The following is a 21,606-nucleotide window of genomic DNA, read 5'->3' as shown; positions in this document are numbered from 1 at the left end:
TGGGTGTAGTAAACGTAAATGCATTTAATCATAAGTTCGATCAATTGAATTCCACCGAAATCAGGCCGAGGAGTAAATATCACTATTTCAGAATGGGAACTCTATGGTTTGTAGTTTTCTTGTATCAAGTAATTTGCAACGAACTGTAACAGACAGGAGTGAACCAGAGCCGGACGGGGATGACGTCGACTCTGGTTCCCTATATCTAAAACTATAATCTGCCAGACGGGCCGGCAGGCATTAACCCCCTCAGGCCCGCTGGAGCCTGCAGGAGGCTGGGTCTAATGGCTCAGACCCCATGGAGCCGGAGGTCACCACCAGACGACCTGGCCCCCTAATTTCATTTTATGACCCATGCTGCCTGGCTACTAAAGGTTATGTGTTATACATGCTCATGATGCGCCAATATTTTTAATAATTCATACTGTGATTTTAACTAGTTTTCAACCTCCGATAATTTATAATCTCATCAACTGCAAAATTAGATAACTAAAATATGAAGAAACTGATTTCAAAGTGGTAATCCACAACATTCACTTTTTTAAATTTTTGATGATACATTTGGTGTTAAGCGCTCATTGCTGTGATGTTTTTGCACAACACTTTCCACAGATCACCTGTCAATCAAACAGTGTGTCCAGTACTGTGACTGTTGATGTAGTTTGAGTTTCTGTAGGTGGCGCTCTTTTCTTTGTCTGTTCAGCCATGGTGGCTATCACTGCTCATGCTAACTACCCAGTTCTTCTTCTGTTTATATATAAAACGCATCACTTCCTGTGCAACAGAGGATTTTTCCAGAGGAAGACCTACCCAACACCGGGTGTTTAGTACAGCAAATGTAAACGCTTTCATGAACTGGGTTTAGGTTGAATCACTATTGTGTTATATCAATCAGCAATAGGGAATGACAAGAGTAATTACCCATAATACATCACAGGAACTAGCATTGAGTAAGCTGTCTGTAGCTCATTGTTTACCTATCAAAGGTTTATGATGCTAATTCTGAGGTACGTGCGAAGTTATAAAATTCCCTGTTTCATTTGAATTTCCCTCAAGTAGTTAGGCTACCAACAGGCAGCTTGTGCTGCATTGAAATTCAAGATTTGAACACAATTCAATTTTAAAGAATTTTCACCACTTATTTTTACAGTCTTTCAACATCATCACCTAGCGACTTGTTTCTCGGTTTAGCTGTTGTTCAAGTCTATAAAATGTTAAAGTGTTAACAAACTCTCTCCTTAACAAACTCTCTCCTCACCTCGTCCTAGGTGTTGGGCTTCCTTAAACCCATTTACACAGGATCTGATGCGGCTCCTATTATTGGTGTTACTCTTTTTCAAGTCTATAAAACATCCTTAAGTGTTAACAAACTCGCTCTTCATCTCGGCTATTTAAAACATCCCCTGTTGCCTGCTCCTCCTCCTCCTCCTCCTCCTCCTTAAAACCCAGTAACACAGCGGGAACGGGGCGACAGCGATTCTGTACGCCGTGGCGTGGCTGTGTGTCACCGTGTAATTTTAGTTCAACATATAAAAATGCAACTGCTGGCCCATTGTGAAGAGTGGAATTTACAGGCCGTTGTTGTCAGTGATTGCCGGTGCCTCATTCCTTTTTTAAGCTCGTTTTATGAGGTCATGCGTTCTCTGGATCCTCGGCCAAATGCTGACGGCTGGGCATAACTTCTCTGAAGTCTGGGCTAGCAACAGGGACACCAGTATCCCACTGCAAATGGCAACAGCCAATGGTCTGTTTTTGTAGTGGTGTTAGATTAAAGGTTTTGAGCGTCTGTGTCTGTCAGTCTGTAAAACCTGCAATGAAATCTGCCTCCCCCTGCCTTAAAGGGCTGACAGCCAACCTAAGAATTTCCTTAGCACGGGTTTTAATAGAGCGATTCAGAGGCTTTTCCACCCTGCAGAGAATAAAAATATGAGGGGAACACTGAATCCTTTTAGTTTTGGGATTTTACTGTCGACATCTTCAGTCCAAAAATATAAGTAGTGGCCTTCAAAAACCTATATCGGTCGAACTCTAGTGTGTGTGTGTGTGTGTGTGTGTGTGTGTGTAATCTACAGTATATCGGTCGAACTCTATTGTGTGTGTGTGTGTGTGTGTAACCTATATCAGTCAAACTCTATTGTGTGTGTAACCTATGTCGGTCGAACTCTATTGTGTGTGTGTGTGTAACCTATATCAGTCAAACTCTATTGTGTGTGTGTGTGTGTAACCTATATCAGTCAAACTCTATTGTGTGTGTGTGTGTGTAACCTATATCAGTCAAACTCTATTGTGTGTGTGTGTGTGTAACCTATATCGGTCGAACTCTATTGTGTGCGTGTGTGTCTGTGTGTGGCTGTGAGCTTGCGTGCTTATGCAAGCGTGTACACAACAAAAGAGGCCTGTTGAAATAGATACCTTCTTCTCATGCAATGGCCATAGCCGCATATGACCTTCAATGTGTGTATCTGTGTGTATCTGTGTGTGTGTGTGTGTGTGTCACATGTGTTCGTGCATGCATTTGTTAGCCTTGGCGTGTCACATAGCGCGCTCAGTTCACAACACAGAGGCCCTGCCGTAATGAGGCTAAAGGTAGAATATTAGAATGGTTTTAATTATCACACTAAGCCCGCTTAATGACTTCACACATGTCAGCTTAAATCCTCTGCAAAATAAACATTCCCCTCTTCATGGGAATGTCCAAGCTCCAGAGTGGCATTCCCAGCTGCAGCCGGAGCGTTTTCTGGAAAACGGATCGCCTGGAAAGGGAGTTGCTCCTTACTTAACACAGTCTTACTCCGGCATTTGGCAAATGCCAACTCGCAACGGATTGTTATGGTTGTCTATGTTTCGCTGAATTATTGTGGCACAAAACATGATAGGGATAGCGATACGGAGATGTTTTGTTGCCATTCCGTTTTTCATTCACTAAGATTAGCACAAAGGACAGAACGTCTCCTTGTGCCTTTAGCCTTGTAAAACTAGAAACCCAAGTGACCCCTACATTTCCTAATATTGACTACATGCCTTGGTGTTGCAAAGTGCTCTCATACATGTGCGGACACACACAGGCACACACACACACACACACAATTGGCCCCACATCTTGAAGTTGTCATTGCTCTTTTGTGTTCATCTGTTATTTTTATTTGTATATCGGTGTATTGTCCTCTGGGAAACATTTGAAGAAAAACCTGCTTGATAAACTACTGTATCTTCTGAATAAATTTGACTAGATTTGCATTCATGCAGAGTAAAAGAGGAGGGAACGTCTGAATAAGGAACATCCTGGTAGAACATCTGTGGAGGAAAACTTTCCTGCAGATAGCAGGAGACTCACTGGATGAAAACAGTTTCATTGTAATTCATCTCTCTTACTGCGATGCTTAACATTGAGTCATCCCGGCACGCACCATTATAGAAACCACTTCATACTACAGTGGTATCTGCTTTCTCACAGGGCCAAAAATAAATGGAGGGGGGGGGGATTGTTATGTAGAGTTGTCACACAGATACACGCATGCGTGCGCACGCACACAATGCGTAGCGAGAGTTTCCCGGTGGTTGTCAACAAGGAATTTGTCAGATGTTTGCTGAAGTTTGCCATTCATCATTGACACAGACGATGTGAAGATGGAGAGAATGCCTCCTATCCAGGACAGCGACTGCATGGGAGAAGGTCCGCTGTATCACTCAGGTTCCAGCAGTCAGCTGAGATTTCAGCAGAACAAGAATGTCCATCCATCTATAGAAGAGAGCAACTGTGAAATACACAAGACACATTTGAGAAAGACAGTAAGAGTTATTGAGCCACATGCACTAAACTGGGCCAATTTTCACAATGTTGCATTGTGTGTTTGAGCATTTTGTCAACAGAGGACTTCAGTTATCTACTATCCCTTAAAAAGTGCCTCAATTTGTTTCAATTTTGTGCTATCAATCCTTTTTTAAGAGTATATTCACCAGAGGTGATCGTGCTTTTGCGGTTGTAGCTCCCAAACTTTGGAACAGCCTTCCCCATCCCATCAGATCTGCTGAATCTGTGGTTTGTTTTAAGTGGCTTCTGAAAACTCATTTCTATAGGTTAGCCTTTTTATAAAAAATCTCTCTCTATTTTTCTACAGTTTTGTTTATTTTGGTCGTGTGCTTTAACTTTTTCTAACGTGTCATACGCATGTATACGTGTGTTTGTTTGTGTGTATGTATGTATGTATGTAGGTATGTTTGTATACTTGCATTTGTATGTGTGTATTTTATATGTGAAGCACTTTGTAACTGTGTGTTTTAAAAAGTACTATATAAATAAATTATTATTATTTTCAAATGATGGAAATCGTTTTGTGGACTTTTTTTGTTTGGAGCCAGATTTTAGGTCTGTAGAAAGAGACATTGTTTATAGTCTATTCTACTTGTGAAAGCAGCTATTGTGCCACTACATCTGGCAACCTGAAGAGGAAATCCAAGCTTCGATGCTTAGATTCTCAGACTAATCCTGTGGAAACAGCCTAGGTTGCCAGTCACAATATTAACCCCCTCCCACCCCTTGCCAAATGACCATTTCCTGATTCAACCAACAAACCATCCAACAAGCCAACACTTCAAGCAGGATCCTGGCTCTTCCCTTTGGGGTGCAGTGTGCTCCTCGGGGCTCGCCGATGCTCTCTCACTCAGTACTGTTCTTCCCCTGATTGATTTATCAGCGAACGGGCCCCACCTTTTGGCTCACAGATGTGAAACCTCAGACAGTCGGGCCACCACAAAATGTGAATAATCTGACACTGTCCTGGGGCCTGGAGACTGGAACCCTCCAATGAAGCAGCAGCTAAATTGATCCCGACACCTACTGAGTGACTGATGGCATTCCCAGCACCCCGGCGCATCCCCTTCACCGGACAGGCTGTGTGAGTGTGTGTGTGTGTGTGTGTGTGTGTAGAGGTGATAATCAGCAGTGGCCGGAGGGACTCTCTTGTCCCTGTTGTTGCGCCGCATGGAGCCGTCCCAGGCAGGGACTCCCAATTGGTCCAGCAGCGCCTTTCAACTCAACCCCTCCTGCCGTCCCCTGAGCCCACCTCTTCTGTCGCTTCCTCTAAATCTTCACTCAGCCTCCTGTTTCCCCTTTGAAGGGGCTCTGCTCCGGTTTTGCCCCCGTTTTTGAGACTGGAGAGAAGAGGGGGAAGAGAAGGAAAGTCCTGGGGAAAGTGTGTGTAGCGTTATAGGGAAAGAGAGCGTTATAGGGAGAGCAGGGGCCGAAGCCGAAGGGGGGCTTTTGCTGCCACTGCTGCTGTCGATCAGGGGCGGCAGAGAGGGAGCGCCCCCCGCCAAAGCGCTCTGCAGCCGGCTTCTCCGCTCCAGCCCGCCGGCCGGCCTCCCTGTCATCTGTTCATTGCAGCCGAGGGAGGGGGGGGGGGAGAGAAAGAGAGAGTGGGGTAGAGAAAGTTGCCTCATCAGGATTCGCTGTCTTTGGACCGTGCTAGTTATTTTTGAGGGGGGTGTTTGGGGGGTGGGGGGGGGGGGGAAGGTTCAGGGTGTGAAGGCTGCAGGTGGTGCTAGGGAGTTTGTTTTGCCATGCAGCAGGCCTGGGATCGGACGAGTGGCATCGAAAGTGTCAAGAACGGCCAGACAAAAATGTTGGGGAAAGGACAAGGAGGCGGCGGATACAACCCGAAGGCATCCGGTGAACTCTTGCAGAGGTAAGGGGAAATTTATCTGCACCGTGAAATAGGAAGATTTATATATATATTCATATGCACCATGGCTGTTAACGCACAGTCGCTGTATGAAAAATTAATTTGTTCAAGGGGGATTTGGGAGATGGCATTCATGAATATATATCTTTTCATAAGTAGCTGTGTTGGTGGGAAGTATCTGTGGAAGATGAATTATATCTGTGCTGGAATGTCTTCGGCTGTGAAGGAGGAAAGGAAATTCTCCTTGCTGGGCCTTGAGAGATGGATGGGCCGCACGGAAATCGCCCGCAGCGTTTCTGGCCCCAAATTGATTTCAGTTAAGCTATCGTTTGCAGTCTTTCTCAAGAATAAATGTCCGTAATATTTCCCATGAAGCACCGGGTTATTTCATGCCGACCCGTCGAGTGCCGTGCGCTACGACTCTGTACGTAGTTTCACAGTGGAAAAAGGCAAATATAAAGAAGAGTGTGAATAAACCTAATATAAAAGGTTTGTTCAAGGTTTTGAATTGGATGTTTTTATTTTAAACACATTGACTTATTTGGAATACATTCATCCACTGAAACTCAGAGATTGGTGTTACAGTCTTGATTGAATAATTCATAATGACAGCATAATTTCTCTATATATATATTCTTTTTTATATATTCCTTTTAAGAGAATTTAATAGCAAAAAACAAACAAACAGGGTGGGTGTCTTACTGTTTGTGTTGGAAGTAAAGACTAGGTGTAGTTGTGACTCTTTGAAGATGAGAGTAGATCAAGACATTAAAATTAGATGAGTATGTTTGGAGATAATATATTGGCTCTTATTGCAGGACTTTGTATTACACACAAGTAATGATAGAGCTTTGCAACTAACAAACCTTGTTTTGTTTCTTTCTTGTTTTAACCTCCTCAAAATTAAGTGTTGCTAGAGGTCTTGTCAAAAGAGAAAAAGATTCTCGGCTGTAAATCAAACTCATGTTTCGTAGCTTTTTCAAAGAGAAGAGAGAAGAATATACTGCACATTTTGGTACTATTGCATGCCTTGTGTATTACTAAGAATTTTTATTTTTTTAAGATATATTTGAATACTGAGATTTTACATGCACATGTCTCAGAAATCTTTTTTCTAATTTGCCGTAATATATGCAAGGGTTTGCTTGTATAAAAAAGTGTTTAACTTTTTGTGATAGTCTATATCATTGTTACTTTTAAGACTATCATGTTCACCTAGGAAAAAATAAATGGCATTGACTTAACATACTCCAGTGTAGTTCATTGACCTTGTTCAGCCGGGTCAAACGCATTGTTAACTTTTTAACTGTCCAATCAGACTGGATTACAATTCAAAGATAGTGTTGTTTATTGGATCAAAGTGACTATTAAAAATCAGATGAGTGTATATTTGTAGATAAAGAACTTTTAAGCTAGGTTGGCACTTTTAAATCAGGTTGGCATGCTTAAACAAATACATGCACTTATATGGAATTGGGAATTTCATTTCTAATATAGAAACGCGTGTAGTGAAGTCATGCAAGCCGACTGAGGCCTCTTGCTGTGGAAATTGTTTTAAGGCCTTACATGAACGCCTGATTTGGAGTTTGTCAGCCTCACCATATAGCTGTATCTCAACACTGGCTGAGGTTTTGAGACACATTGCATTTCTCGCAGCTTAACCGTAATCCAACAGAAAGTGCTGCAAACGATATAAAGAGATCTGCTGCGTGATCATCGAGCGAACGCGCTGCAGCAAAACTCAGCTCTACACTGCAGCTTACTGTATTCTGTGTATTGCGTTGGTTTTTATGAGAATTTCCTTTACAGCAACACATATTAACTGATAATTGAACGCTTCTTTTTTTTCTCTTTAATTAGACTTGTAGTATTGGCCATCAGTGGTGGGGACAGGTATGTGATTTTTCTTGGCGGTTGGATTTCAGATCGGCATTAGAGAACACAGTATAGCTCCTTGTAGCTTCGCCGTGTGGCATTTACTGGATGCTGTTGGGTTTACAGCAGGATTAGCGCTGACTTTGTTGGTCAAAGATTTGCCATGGACTAACACTGGAGCGAGAATGAATAAGAGTGAATTGTGAGAGTGTATTTGTACGCGCCTACGTGCTGCTGGCGCCATGTTGGTTCGCTTGCTTGCTGAGCTAGAAAGTGAAAGGTTAGAGCGGTCCATTTATGGCTTTGCAGTGCGCTGCTTCTATTTTAGATCATCAACAATTTCTGTATATATGTGTGTAGGCCCACCTGACATCCAGTGGGCTTTCTTACGTTTTCGTGTCGGTCAGTAAGGAGTCTTCAGAGGATTCTTCGCTGTTGTTCGTCATGGATGAGATACTCAGTTTGAGGCTAGACTAAACCCATAAAGGTCTTTAAATACACAACTGCTGTAAGCCACGTGCATTAGGTTTCACGTTAATGTCACTTTAATTACATGGCAAATACCATTTCATTGTAGTTACTATACTGTTATAATTAAAATGACATTGCAAGTACAATTATACTGTAGTTACATTGGAGTTACAGTTGTATTTACATTGCAAATTATTTACGATTACAATGTAGTTACTATACAAGTAATGGAAAATACCAACTTGAAAAACTACAAAATAGAGCTGGGGTTGAACTTTGGCTGTAAAATGTGATTTGCTGCAAGACTAATAAGACAGCACACAATAACCCACGACTGAACCCACTACTTAATAGATAAGAAATGCTCTGCTTTCCTCTTTTTGTGTGTTTATCTTATCTTTTAGCACTCTCCAATGCTATTTGTGACCAGTATCTAATCAGTGGAGCTGATTTGAGACAGTTGAAAAAATCCTGGAGCCATTAATCCCTTTCTAGAAGTGCTTAACCAAATGAAGAGCTGAATGAAGAAAAAAATCATTCATCATTACCTGAAGTGTATCATTCAATATCTCTAAAATTTAGAGAATCCAGTTTGTGAAAAAGTTATAATTTCGTCAACCAAGGACTTAAATTGCCTAGTATCCTTTTAAAAGTACTATAATTTATATAAATACGTGTCACTTTCTCTCATTTTGGAACCAAACTCGTCAAATATTTTCAGTGAATATATTCTGACTGAAGCTGTTTGTCCACTTTGACCCTGCTGAACGGGGCCTCGTTTGTTCTGTGTGTTGAGTCAGAGGTCTGATGTAATCCTGCTTGGCGTCTCAGCACCTGTCAGAGTCTTTTCACTGATACTGTTACAGGATGCAGGTTGCAGTCTCAAGTTCTTCTGTTCTGCTCTCTAGTCCTATAAAAACCCGCTCTCTCCACGTGAGCCTTCAGATACCAAAACTCAGCTTTCAGTTCTGTGCATTTCAACTCAGTCTATATTATAATCTCAGAAAGCCACTGATTTGCAGTTAATATAAAATCCATAGCACAATACAACCAGATCTGCCTTGAATTGCATTTGCGAGCAATTCTGGGCTTTTGTTGTAACCAGCTTGAAGTAGTAATAGTAGGAATACTTGATTACTACTACAACTCTGTGCGCGGCTCTCCAATACAGTCCTATAGGCCCAATGGACGCTCCAAATTTAACCCAAAATGCACCCAAAGAATGTCTTTTTCAACATATTGATTGCTTGAGACATATTGATAGAAAGATGTGAAATTAAATGATTTAAAGTCATGTCTTTCTGATACAGTTTTGATTCCACCTTGGTTGTTGCTTTAGCACTTGTTTACTCTAAACTGGCTGGATGTGGCTGTCTGTCTGCATTCGGCATTGTAAATGAGTGAAACTTGTAAGGTCATGGCTAAACTGAAAATTAAACATATACACTTTAATAAACTTTAAACATATACTTTGGGTGCTTTTGGAGTTGATTTTTGGAGTGTCCATTGGCCCTATAGGAGCAGGCAAGGCAAGCAAGAAGTAAGATTTTGGTCAGAATTGATCAGTATGATGGAAAATGATGGGAAAAATGGGACCAGGTTGAAAATAAGTTATGCTACAAGTTGTTTTCTTGGTGTCTTCAGGCTTGGTGACGACTGCTTCATGATGGATTGTGCTTCAACAGGTTTGTGGACAGATGTATTAGCGAAGCACTGTCAACATGTTTGTCTCGGCATTGTTTTCACCTTTGCCATCGCCCTTTCCCCCCTTTTTTTTCTCTTTCGTCCTCCTCATCATCCCCCTCTTCCCCAGCTGCTGCCTCTATATCACTCCGACAGCTTGTCACTGGAGGGGAAGTTGCCTCTGACCTCTCGGTAGGCTCCACCGATGGCCACAAAGTAGCCCACTGGGAACACTGTCTATCTTACCTTACTGGACCCTCTAAGTGAATGCTGTCCTGTAGCTCAGTCCCTGCAGCTCTGCTTCAGTAGCACCCATGTGTGAAAATGCCACAGGAAAGGTAAATCGTGAAGAGTTGTGCTTTCTTTTCACCTCTCCTTTTCTCCTGCTGTGCTGGAGGTGTTGCTGTTGTGTTTACAGGTTGTTGTTTTTTTATCTCAGACTGTGGTGCCGGTGAGGCCATGTCTGGACTCCACAACACAACCTGAAGGCACCAAATGTTTTCATATTGCCTTTCCAGCACTGAGCATCAGTATATATGGTGTCCTTTGCAGTAAAGCAGCATGGAATGAATTTTCCAGTTCTCTTACGTTGCCTTTTCTTCGAAACGCTTGTTTGTTAGTTGTAAAAGCTGCTGGTTACGTCACATGTCACGCGTGTCATGCCAATTTCAGCAGCATCAGCTTGGGCAGTTTGGGGTAATGGTTCATGTGACAAGTAAGAATGGCCGTAAATGTATTTACAAGTTTGTCAGAGGTTTGTAGTCCATTGCTCAATAACCTCTTACTTAACTTCAGCTGGCTTAAAACATTGCTACTGGTCCTCGGAAGTATTGGTATATAGAAAACATGCACTGAATGGTTTTGTTATTCAAGTCATGTGATGTGACAATAATATTTATGAGCAGAATTTGACGCCTTGTGTTTTGGTTGCACTAAATCTGATTTTCTCTGCCTTGAGAGGGAGGTAGAAATCTCCTGTGATCGATCTATCTATCTATTTATCTCTCTCTCTGTCTGTCTGTCTGTCTGTCGGTCTGTCTCCTCTATCTCTCTATCTATCTGTCTGTTGATCATAAAAATGTTTGCAAAATAATAACAGAACAAATCTCCAAGGGTTATTTAACATGACTGGTGAAGTGAAGTGAAGACTGGAGTCCCGTCCCACCAGAGGTCATTAACCAAATCTAATCTAGCGGGCTTCCCCACACCTCACCCGGCTCTGCCCGTCGGTGCTGGTGCGGACTTAGACGATTGATTAGCGAGCTAGCTTTACAGCTCAGCGACAGTGGGGGTGGGGGGGGGGGGGAATCCTTTGAAAACCACGTCGTTTGTTTGAACGAGGCTAAGCAAAATAAATGCCCTGGACGTTTTATTTTGTTATCTCAGAGAAGGGCACAGGTGGTTTTGTAATCCTGCTGCTCCGCGGCGGCCAATAGGTTCCCATGCAGGCGGCCGGCGGTATGAAGAGGCAAGGCAGTATAAACAATGCTCGACGTGCCTGTCGCCTCTTACAAAATGTATTTTGAAATACCATTAGGAGGAGGCTGGTGACATTAGCATAATGTGCTAACTGCCCCTGGGGCTAGATGCTATCTGTTCTCCAGCAGTGCAGCTATACAGGCAGCGGCAGGCTGGTCATGCTACGGCCCTATTTGTAGGTGAGATGATTTTATTCCCTCTTCGCTTACAGAAATTGTATATTTATTGTGTCGCTACCACCCCACCCCCTCCTCCCCCTCCACCACCCTGAGCATGTGTTCATTGCTGTGTTGACACGTGGCAGCAACTGGGGCTAATCTTGATGTTAAATGGCTGACAGGTCCGTGGCACCAGGCGGGGGACTCATTATGGCCAGGCTGTCCTCCACTTCTCCTGCTGACATGGAGCATCCTGATTAAAGCTGCGCTAGGAAAGATTTTTAGGTAAAAATACACCCGTCTTATACCAGAAAGTGGGGCTGCACTAGAGAAGAGATAGCCTGGTTCCTGACTCCTGAATCGCGTCCCGCCCACTTTTCAGATTTTGCTGAGCAATTCAGAGAGTTTGGTGTTGCTCAAGTCAACAAAAGAGAAGAAAGAAACAAAAGAAACAATTGAGCCAGTCAGCACCTTTGTGGGTGAGACTAAAGTTTGAACAATTGGTGCAACGCTTTTTCATCGGCGTTTTGGTAGAATAGATTTGTTGAAATCACTCCCTTCACCAACATATGACACTGGATGGAGACATCATTGCTGTGTAGTCCTGACACCTCTGAACGTCACTTGGCCACAGTATGGGGTTCAAAGCCTGGCCTTTATAGTGTTAAAGCTGTATTAGGCAACTATCACATGTTGGCGGCTCCAAATGGCAGTGAGAGGGAACTATTTGAAAAATATGAATTTCAGTACCCAGAAATCCTGTAACATGACGTCAGTCTTGTGATTTGTCACTTCCATAATTTCATTTGGACAAAATGGGAGAATCTACAGGGTCTCAGTTAGTGGGGATGTGAGGCGCTTCTCTATTGCAGCCCCACTTTGTGATTTAGCTGATAAGTGTTTTATGTAAGGTGTATTTTTACATAAAAATGTTGCCTGGTGCAGCTTTAAATGCCCTGGAACCCCTCTGCTTATATTGGTTTCCTGAGCCTCATTTTTCCCATAATAGCTCCAGTAGTGCGTCTTGCATACATTCAAGAACAGTTTGAATTGAAATGTACCTTTACTTTTGCTTTAAAGCACTGTTAGATACTGCGACCTCTTGATGCCAAATTTGATTAGTATCACTAAGTTACCACCAGGCTTTTAGTCTCTGGTTGTGATGTTGAAGCGTACAGTCCTTTGTCCTGATGGAAAAGGGTTTACAGGCGTTGAGTTGGTAGACTTAGCGGGGCTAAACTATCTGGAACATTGGGAACGGACAGAGTTTAAGAGGCTTACAATGTCTTTATACCCTGCATCAAGGTTAAAAGAAAGCAATGAGAGAACAGCACTGCCAAATTTTTCCATCTATATATATTTACCAGTGAGATTTGCACATAACATGGACTGGATCGAGAGGGATATTCCTGTTAATCCTGACATCATCACAGTTTTGTGGTTGATTTCTAGAGGTCTGTATAAATGAATCTATCATGGGGATCAGATGATGTGCTGGCCAATGGTAAAATTACATGTTTTACAAAATGAACAACTGTAATATCAATTGTTTGGCTCAACTACAACAGCCCAAAGTCATTTTATTAGCAGGAAACTCCTATAACTGAAATGTATGGCTGGCCAGCTGACTAGCTGCTAGCAGACTCTAATAAAATTCACATTCCATCAACTATGCACAACTATGCATCCAACACACATTCACACTTGAAACTGGATACACTGTAATAATGAAACCATTTGGTAGTGTCCTGTGCACTCTGGTCGACTAACATGACACTGATAAAGATTAGCAGGATTAGTAAAATAGCCAATTACATCCTCCAAAATGTTCCTATTTTCTAAGTAAAGGGCTCAGATAGCTGATACCTTCAGTAATATTCTGAGTGTGACTTTCCTGCCAGGCAATCATTTGTCAGAGTAGGTGTGACATTTTTCAGATGGTGGATATTTCATTTTGGAATGAAACTCCCCAATTATGTGCGCTAGATTTTCCAGCCATTAACTTTCAAAGTGAAAAAATTCAATTACAATTGTGGGTGACAAAGAGTTGTTTTTATGACATTAAGCAGGCGTCGACCTCAGCTCAGACTGCAGGAGACAATCAATCAACTGTTTTGGGATCAACTCTTCATCGCTACCTTCCCACTCCTTAATGCTTAAATATATGAGCTGGCAGAGTCTAAAGGTCTCGGTGTAAACACAGTCTAAAATTAAAGGGGCTGTTCATACGCGGCTAATGAAGTGCAGCGTCCCTCAGGAGATGTAGGGCAGAGGCTGCAAACTCCATATTAAATCAGATATAGACTTTATTTGACTGTAAAAATGGGATGTAAACAGATGTTTGCCAAGGCCAACATTTCAGACATTATGTGGCCCTTTTATGGGAGAGACCTTCAAACTCCCTTGTGTGTGTGTGTTTGTGTGTGTGTGTGTGCACATTTGTGTGCACATGTACAGTTGACTGTGAATGCACACTCACTTTTTGGTACACACGCCACCATTTGGTGCGTTGGGGACAATTCATTTTAAATGTACATTGAATCTGCAGTTTACATAATAATGACAGCTTCCTGATTCTCAATGATTTCTTTACAGATTGGATATACTGTATGGTAAAACATTTACAGTTTTTGAATTTTAAAGAAACACCACTTTACTTCCTGGATTTATTCTGTTGAAAGGGCATTGACCCGAACCCTGGTTCACTCGACTCTAGGTGAATGTGTGTGTCCTCTGCCATCTTTCCTCTGTGTATATCGCTCAGTAAATCATCTGGCCTTGTTCATCTCAACAACAAACTGATCAGTCATGTCAGTCACCAGTCATGCCCACAACTTGCCCTGCAGACAAGGCACCAATCCCTGGTTTAAACCAGAATTTGGAGAGTTGCATTGGCAAATTCAAAAAAAGAAAAAGCAAGGGGGCGTCTTGTTAACATAACCACTTAAGTGACTATTATTAGAGATGAAACGTTCTAGTGTTCCATCAACAAGTCGTTTCTACTATGACTTCTTGTCTATCCAGTTCCTTCTCTGACTTTCTTTCTTTCAGAATCGGCATTACTTTCCTCCCCAAATACAATAAATGTAAAAGAACTTGAAGAAATCAAGGGTTTGGTGCCAGGAGGGTTTAGAAATCTGTTAGAAGAGCCAACACGGTCAAAAAATGAATGAGCTGGGAGTTTATTAGTCACAGTCAACACGTTTCACCTGTACATCAGCCTTTTATATTGGGCTTTTATGAAACACTGGATATCAGCCAGTCATGTCATCCACTGCAGATCTGTAACAGTCTGTAAACCTGACATGAAATAGAAATGACATTTGTAAAGTAATCCTTAATATGCGGTAGTAATGTATCCCAGTTTCCCTAACGCTGAATGGGTGCAGTGGGCCAATCAGCCTTGAGGAGCTGCTAACCCATAAAATAATTAGTATTAATGAGTCTGGGTTTCAATGGAGAGTTTTATTGTCCCATCATCCCAATGCGGTTTCAGAGGCTTTTCCTTGCTGACAAGAATAAGAAGGGAAACAGTGAAAGATGATGAATTTCAGCACACAGTATTGGCTATTGGAAGCTTTAATACAAAAATATCAGTATTAGCCTTCAAAGACATGTATCATCAGTCTGTAAAACCTGTTAGTCTGGGTTTCAATGGAGAGTTTTAGTGTCCCATGATGTAAATGCTCTTTCAGAGGGTTTTCCACCTTGACAAGAATACAATTCTGCAGGGAAACACTGAATACTTGTAATTTTTCTGGCATGAAAGTGGGAAAATGTAAAGATATTGAATTTCAGCACAAAATATTGGCTATTGGCAGCTTTAATACAAAAACCGCAGTATCAGTCTTCATAAACCCATATTGATCGAACCCTTAAAGCAATTGTGATTCAATTTGCCAACTCTTTAACTCACTTTGTTTTTATTTGGCTTTTGCGTTGCACACCTTATACCTTCATTTGTATCCGATGAAGCAGCGAAATGATTTAAGTTCCTCCCAGGTTAGCATGCTATGCTAAAGCCTAAGCTACACCGCCGCGTCCGCCGCCGGCGCAAGGTTACCCATCGCACACAGAGTTCAATGAACCGCCTCGGCTACGAATGCGGGGAATGTACTGAATGTGTGTTGCCCCCCCAGGTTTAACAGTAGGAGAGTCGGGGCGTCGTAGTGACAGATAAACCCTCCCTGTTTCAGTCCTGCTCTGTTAGGCCGGCACCAACAGCTGAGGCCGGGAGTTTGCAGCACGTGTGCTCACCCCAAAGGCATCTTGCTTTCATCTACATGGTGAGAGGACCAGAATACAGGAAATCAAATTTAAACCCCTCACACACAGGTGCACACACACACGCACACACACATACACTCACACACACACTGCAGGGTAAGAAATGTCCTTTTTTTTTTCAGAGGGTATTTTATTACCCTATGTTGTTATATAAACACTCAATTTGTCCCACTAAGATTTGCTTTATGTTAAATCATAATAAACCACACATCCAACACTTCTTTCCCACTGCTGGAAACTGGCAGCAGAGGATGGAGCTGTTTTTCCCTCTCTGCCCCCACCCAGTCCATTTTCCACCCCTCAATTGTTGAGGTTTTTTTTTACAATATTGGTTGTTTTATTTTTTGTGGATGCAGAGGTTTGTGTTGGTCGATATTTTCATCTACTCTTGGCTGCATGGTGCCAACAGTTTCTCCTGCTTCAGGCTGCGTACTCGCTTGTTTTCTGATCAGAAAACGCTCCACTTTCCTCACCCAGAATGCACTGGAAAGACTCCCCCTGTTATAGGTGGCAACAAATCGCCTATGGTGGCCCATAAGGGACAGAAGTTACATTTTTGACATCTCAAAAAAAAAAAAAAAAAAGGGCACTATTAGTGTCGGAGGTATTTTTTGCTCCCTCATTTTTAATTTCATGGGCATTTTCTGAAATTTCATGGGCATTTTTGTCCCCATTAACTTCTGACCTTGACACACACACACACACACACACACACACACACACACACACACACACACACACACACACACACATGCATCACAAAAGTGTCAAATTTATGTAACCCAACATTAATACGCCTTCCAGTTGGTCATATTGACATCCTTGCTATAGGAGGGACATTGCTCATATGGTGAATTTCAACATTGTGCCTACCTTTAATGTGATTTTGATTACATTTTTCACTTGTTGACAACGCTTCAGTTTGTTATGATGCTTGTTGCCTGTTCAGGTCTCACTAGAAATAGAGATTTTTCACCTCAGTGGATCTATCTAATCCTCTGCACACATTACGGCAGCACTCGGAGGAAACACGGATATAGCCTCCTGTTTTGGTTGACGAGCGGAAGGAGGCTATTACTGTGACTAGGGTTTATATTTACGGTCAGAGCTCACTGCAAGTACCTGGTGTGCCAAAAGCTGAGAACGGCTGCGCAACAGTCACACCGTGTTCCTCGCAATTTATTTTTGCCCGAACAGAAAAGTTTCATTAACAGCCCGTATAACACTTGGGGTTTGCCTCTGTCTGTATTTGTATGTGCGGGCGGGGCGGGAGGGTTGTGTTAGTGGGTTGTGTATGTATATGTACTGTATGTGCGCCTGTGGACCTTTTTAGAGGGAGCAGAATATAGACGCTGGTCATCTGACACAAGCGATTACTTATAATGAACGTATGTTATTGTGTGGTGATAATCTCCCTGTTAATGCGATCCCATCTATTTCGGACGAGGCAGGGCCCACCCAAGAACACATGAGGGGAAGATAGATAGATAGATAGATAGATAGATAGATAGATAGATAGATAGATAGATAGATAGATAGATACACTTTGTGCCAGTCAATCGACACCCACCACCGAGAATTTGTCGTTAGTGGGTTACATAAACCGAAAGAGCCAGACTATCGGCGATTATAGAATTAAGGCTTGAATTCTGTCGCAGTCAGAGTGAGGATCCTTTTAGCGAGCGGCCCCCCGTCCCGTCAGCGGGGGGTCCGGCTATCTATAGATCCCTGCTGGCAGAGGCGGTGGCCTCAGCTTCTCGGCCTTGTAAGAGATCGCGGGCGCTCGGGAGGGAGCGCCGGGGGTTCGGACCCACCCAGGCGGACTGAAGGGAGGCGAGGGGTGATAATGACCCGCCTATAATTATTCATAATCGCCAGATAAACGATCCGTGAGTGAAATATGACTCATGCGTCTTTGACGTCAGTAGGTAGTGGGGCGGTCTCGAAATCCTAATTGCTTTGGACCAAGAGAGGGGGGGAGGTGTGTATCAGTTTGTCTGGCCACTAAGCTTTTCATTATCATCCAATAGGGGAAAAAATAAAAGTCACCCGGCTCAGGCTTTGCTGTGTTAAATGGTTAATATGATGTCAAGCCTACTCATAACTGTGTGAAGTGTTAAGATGTTGGATGCATTGCAGTGACGGTGTGATGTGCTGCGTGTTCAGATCTTGGATGCAATTCAGCAACAAGTCTCTGTGTCTCCTTCTCACATTGAATAACGTGTACCATTTGATCCAAAGCACCTGACAGTACCTTGCAGAGGTGGGGACTCGAGTCACATGACTTGGGCCGGAGTCACAGTTTTAATTGCTTGAGGCTTGACTTGATGCATGAAGAGAAGACTTGAGACTTGACTTGACTTGGGTTCTGGTGACTTGGGACTTGACTCTGACTTGTACTTTGATGACTTGAAAAGGTTTCTAAAGTCTTGACTTGAGATCTTGTGTTTGTGTAAATGACTTAGACTGAAAGTGATGAGATTTGTTCCAGCAGACGACTGAATTTAAATTCTGTTTTCTGAATTTGTATGGAATGATTGAATTTATTGAAGTTGAAACTGATTATAGAAATCAAACTCATGATGCTCTTACCAGGTTTTTATCCTATTAAAACCATATTGCATTGAAAACTCCTAGATATTTAGTTTTCTTTAAGATATTAAATTGATACTGGACTCTTGATTTGTTCTGACTTGACTTGCTGTTCTACATTTAGACTTGAGACTTGACATTAATGACATGGACTTGACTTGGACTTGACTTGGTTAGGGCTATTAAAGGCACACTTGGGGCCGCTGACCATATGACTGGAACCAATTGTATTTGACCAAATATAATGTATATTGTTTGTACTGATACTATACACCTAAGTATCTGATTGTACCATTTTAACTGTATGTTTTATGTTATGTATTGTATGTATTATGTCTTATGTCCTTTTTGTGGACCCCAGAAAGATTAGTGGTCGCCAAGGCGTCAGCTAATGGGGATCCATTTAATAAACAATAAACTTGGTAACCTAGATTTAGACTTCGGACTTGACTTGAGACTTGTGCCTCAAGACTTGAGACGGGACACGAACTCCTAACCCTCACATTTTTAGCAGCTTGTTTTATGTGTTCAGCAACACCGTCTCTGTCTCCCTGTATCAATTTCTCTCTCTTCATCTCTTTCTCTCTTTTGAGTCTGGTCTCTTAAAATTTTGTGAAATGAGCACAATGTCTTAAAATGCAAATAAAAATGAGAGAAGTAGGATTTCCCACCACAAAGGGATTGGAGACACTACTAGAAACAGGTGGAAACAGTGGGTGAATGGGTGTTTACATTTACCTTCAAATCTGACGACCCGGGTTGAAATCCTGGGTCTTCTAGTGTTCTAGTTTTCTTCTGAGTGACTTTTTCATTTTTAGCAAAACTTATTTTTATTTACCCATGACCAAAACCATAACCAAACCGTTTCAGTTGCCTAACCTTATCCAAAGTTTTACTTGCCCAAACCTAACCCTAACCTTAACCCAAATTATTTCACTTGCCTAAACGTCACCGTTAGCAAACCTTTTCATGTGGCGAACAGGTGAAAATGCGTGTCCAATCCGTACTAATGTCACATAATCCAATTCGTGGTGAAAGAACATAACGTTCACATAATGCGTGTCCACAACACGTAACCAGCGTTTCAGAGTTCATGCTCCTTTCATGAAATTTCACGAGACTGTGTTGCTCTTTCTCTTTCTTTCTCTGCCTCACTCTTCTCTCTCTCTGCTGGTTCTGGGATTCCCCAACATATTAAAATAAAATTAATCAAAAGTAGCTGTGCCTCCTTTGCCTGGATTTCCCGTCTCCATTTCTCCCTCTTCCTCTCCTGGATCTAGTATTTCCAAACATCCTTAAATCCTACTTTGAGACTCCAGTATTCCCTTATGTGGGATATTCAACCAGACCGGATGGCTTCACAGTAGTTCAGCTCAGTCTTATAGCAGCAGATTTGACTCCAGGGAGTTTCTAATGTCGCTGAGAATTTAATTTCTTCCTCTTTCCTCTGTTATTCATGCTGTATTTCACTAAGCTTTCCTCTCCGGAGTGATTTTTTTTGGTTGCTTTTACATGACGCATTGTAAATCATCTATTTGTGGTAGCCGCGCTTTTATGTTGGGGGGCATATGCGGCCCAAGGGTGAAGGCGATAAAACATTGGTATTTGACCCTAGATACAGAGAGAATAAAGTGCGGTCTGGCCACAAGGTTAACAACTTGATCCACAGCACTTTAGCAACTTAAGAGCACTCCTTAAAAAGATGTGACTGCGAATGCAAAAAGGTAATCACACCACAGTTTCAGCACCGCTATGCATTATGTAAGAAAATCTGTCAAATTTCTCTAGTTGGATAAACCTTGAGCACAGAAGGTATTATAAAGTGTTGGAAAGTCGTCATGACATTATATAAGCCTGTCTGATTCAGATTTCAGGTGGGCAGTTTAAGCTCTGTTTGTGCAAATCAGGAAATGTCAGTAATATAAAGAAATGTCAGTAATAAATTGCCCCCCCTGGGAGCGTGTGTGTGTTGCTGACATTTACTGAAGCAGTGAAACGGAGCTCAAACTGCCGACCAGCGTCACGATGACCAAATCCTGGTCAATCATGCTGGTTCAAGACAGGGATTCTCAAACTTTGTCCCTGGAGTAAGTTTGAGAACTGAGAATGAAGAGAAAGATTTTAGAATGAAGAGAAATTCGTTAGACCTCACAGACCCCCATTTGATAAGATTTTGTCCCGAGGAACCACATGGGAAGATTTTTACTGGTGATTTAGTAATGAATTGAATAACTGTACATGGGGAGATGAGAGTGTTTTGAGTGAAACCTATGATTACAATAGTCATTATTATACAGTCTCTAATTAGGATGATTTAGGATGATGAATTAAATTATAGTGAAATTAAACTATTCCTTATTTTGTTGTTGACCCCCTGGAAACCCCTCAAAGACCCCTGAGGGTCCCCAAACCCCACTTTGAGAACCACTGGGTTAAGAGACAGTCCTATAGCTGGGATGTCACAGGTTTGATTCAGGAAACGTCAAGTCAATTTTATTTATATAACACCTTAAACACAAAGCACTTCAAAAGAAAAACAAAAAAGAAAAAATATAATTACAGGAAAGAAACTAACCGACAAAAAGACTGAGAATATTTAGAAAAAAAAGCAGGCAAAACACATCAGGAACTGAAAGCCCAAAGAGTAAAATGGGCCTTTATTTTTAAAATGGTAATGGATTCTGCTGATCTAAGACTTTCAGAAAGGTTGTTCTACAGTCTTGTTCAAGGACCTAAGGGTGCTGTGAGGCGTTCACCCCTTGATCCAGTCACTGAACCCTCACCTGCACCTGGTGATTGAGTCATCTAACATAAATCTTAATTTCTGTCCTTACGGAGGCGGACTGACGTAAAGAAGCGATGGAGGGAAGCGGGTGTAAAGTGTGTAGGAGCTTCTTATCGCTGGCCTTTGAAAAGCAGTGAAACCAGAGAGCTGCATGTGGGAGAATGTGCCTGTCAGCAAACCAATCGCCCGGCCGCTCAGCGCCAATACCCAGAAGTCCAGCGGCCCGGGGTTTAGCATGCGAGGCCGGCGTATGGAGTTGGATGAATCACGCAAATATAACACAGCGTGCTGCGTATGAACAGATATCTTACATTTAAGTCTCAACACAAAACATGCAAAGACACTGGTAAGAGTAAAGCTTTTTTTGTAATTTCAGTTTTTATTCATGTTCAAATTTACAAGAAATTTACAAATTAATATACTTTTATTCAAGAAGGTGCACATTTTCATGGTGTTGCATTGACCTCAAGTAAAGAATAATAGAAAAAAACAATCCGAGAAACAAATAAACGAGATTCAATTAGGACACCACCTTCAAAACTTTAATGGACTATTACCACCCTCAGAGAAAAAGAGTTTAAACTTCTATTCTAAA

General features: G+C 42.1%; 1 protein-coding gene across 1 annotated transcript in view; it reads left to right on the top strand.

Moving 5' to 3' along the window:
- The first annotated feature begins 5,559 nt into the window (after positions 1-5,559).
- rbm20 (RNA binding motif protein 20) overlaps positions 5,560-21,606 on the top strand; it is a 61,369-nt gene continuing 45,322 nt past the window's right edge. Inside the window, exon 1 of the mRNA XM_071899129.2 lies at positions 5,560-5,684. Coding sequence (XP_071755230.2) covers positions 5,560-5,684 — 125 coding nt within the window. The remainder of the gene's footprint in view (positions 5,685-21,606) is intronic.

The sequence above is a fragment of the Centroberyx gerrardi genome, chromosome 3 (assembly GCF_048128805.1).
Source record: "Centroberyx gerrardi isolate f3 chromosome 3, fCenGer3.hap1.cur.20231027, whole genome shotgun sequence".
Lineage (NCBI taxonomy): Eukaryota > Metazoa > Chordata > Actinopteri > Beryciformes > Berycidae > Centroberyx > Centroberyx gerrardi.
The sequence above is the reverse complement of the archived record's forward strand: the minus strand, read 5'-3'. Positions and strand labels throughout refer to the sequence as shown.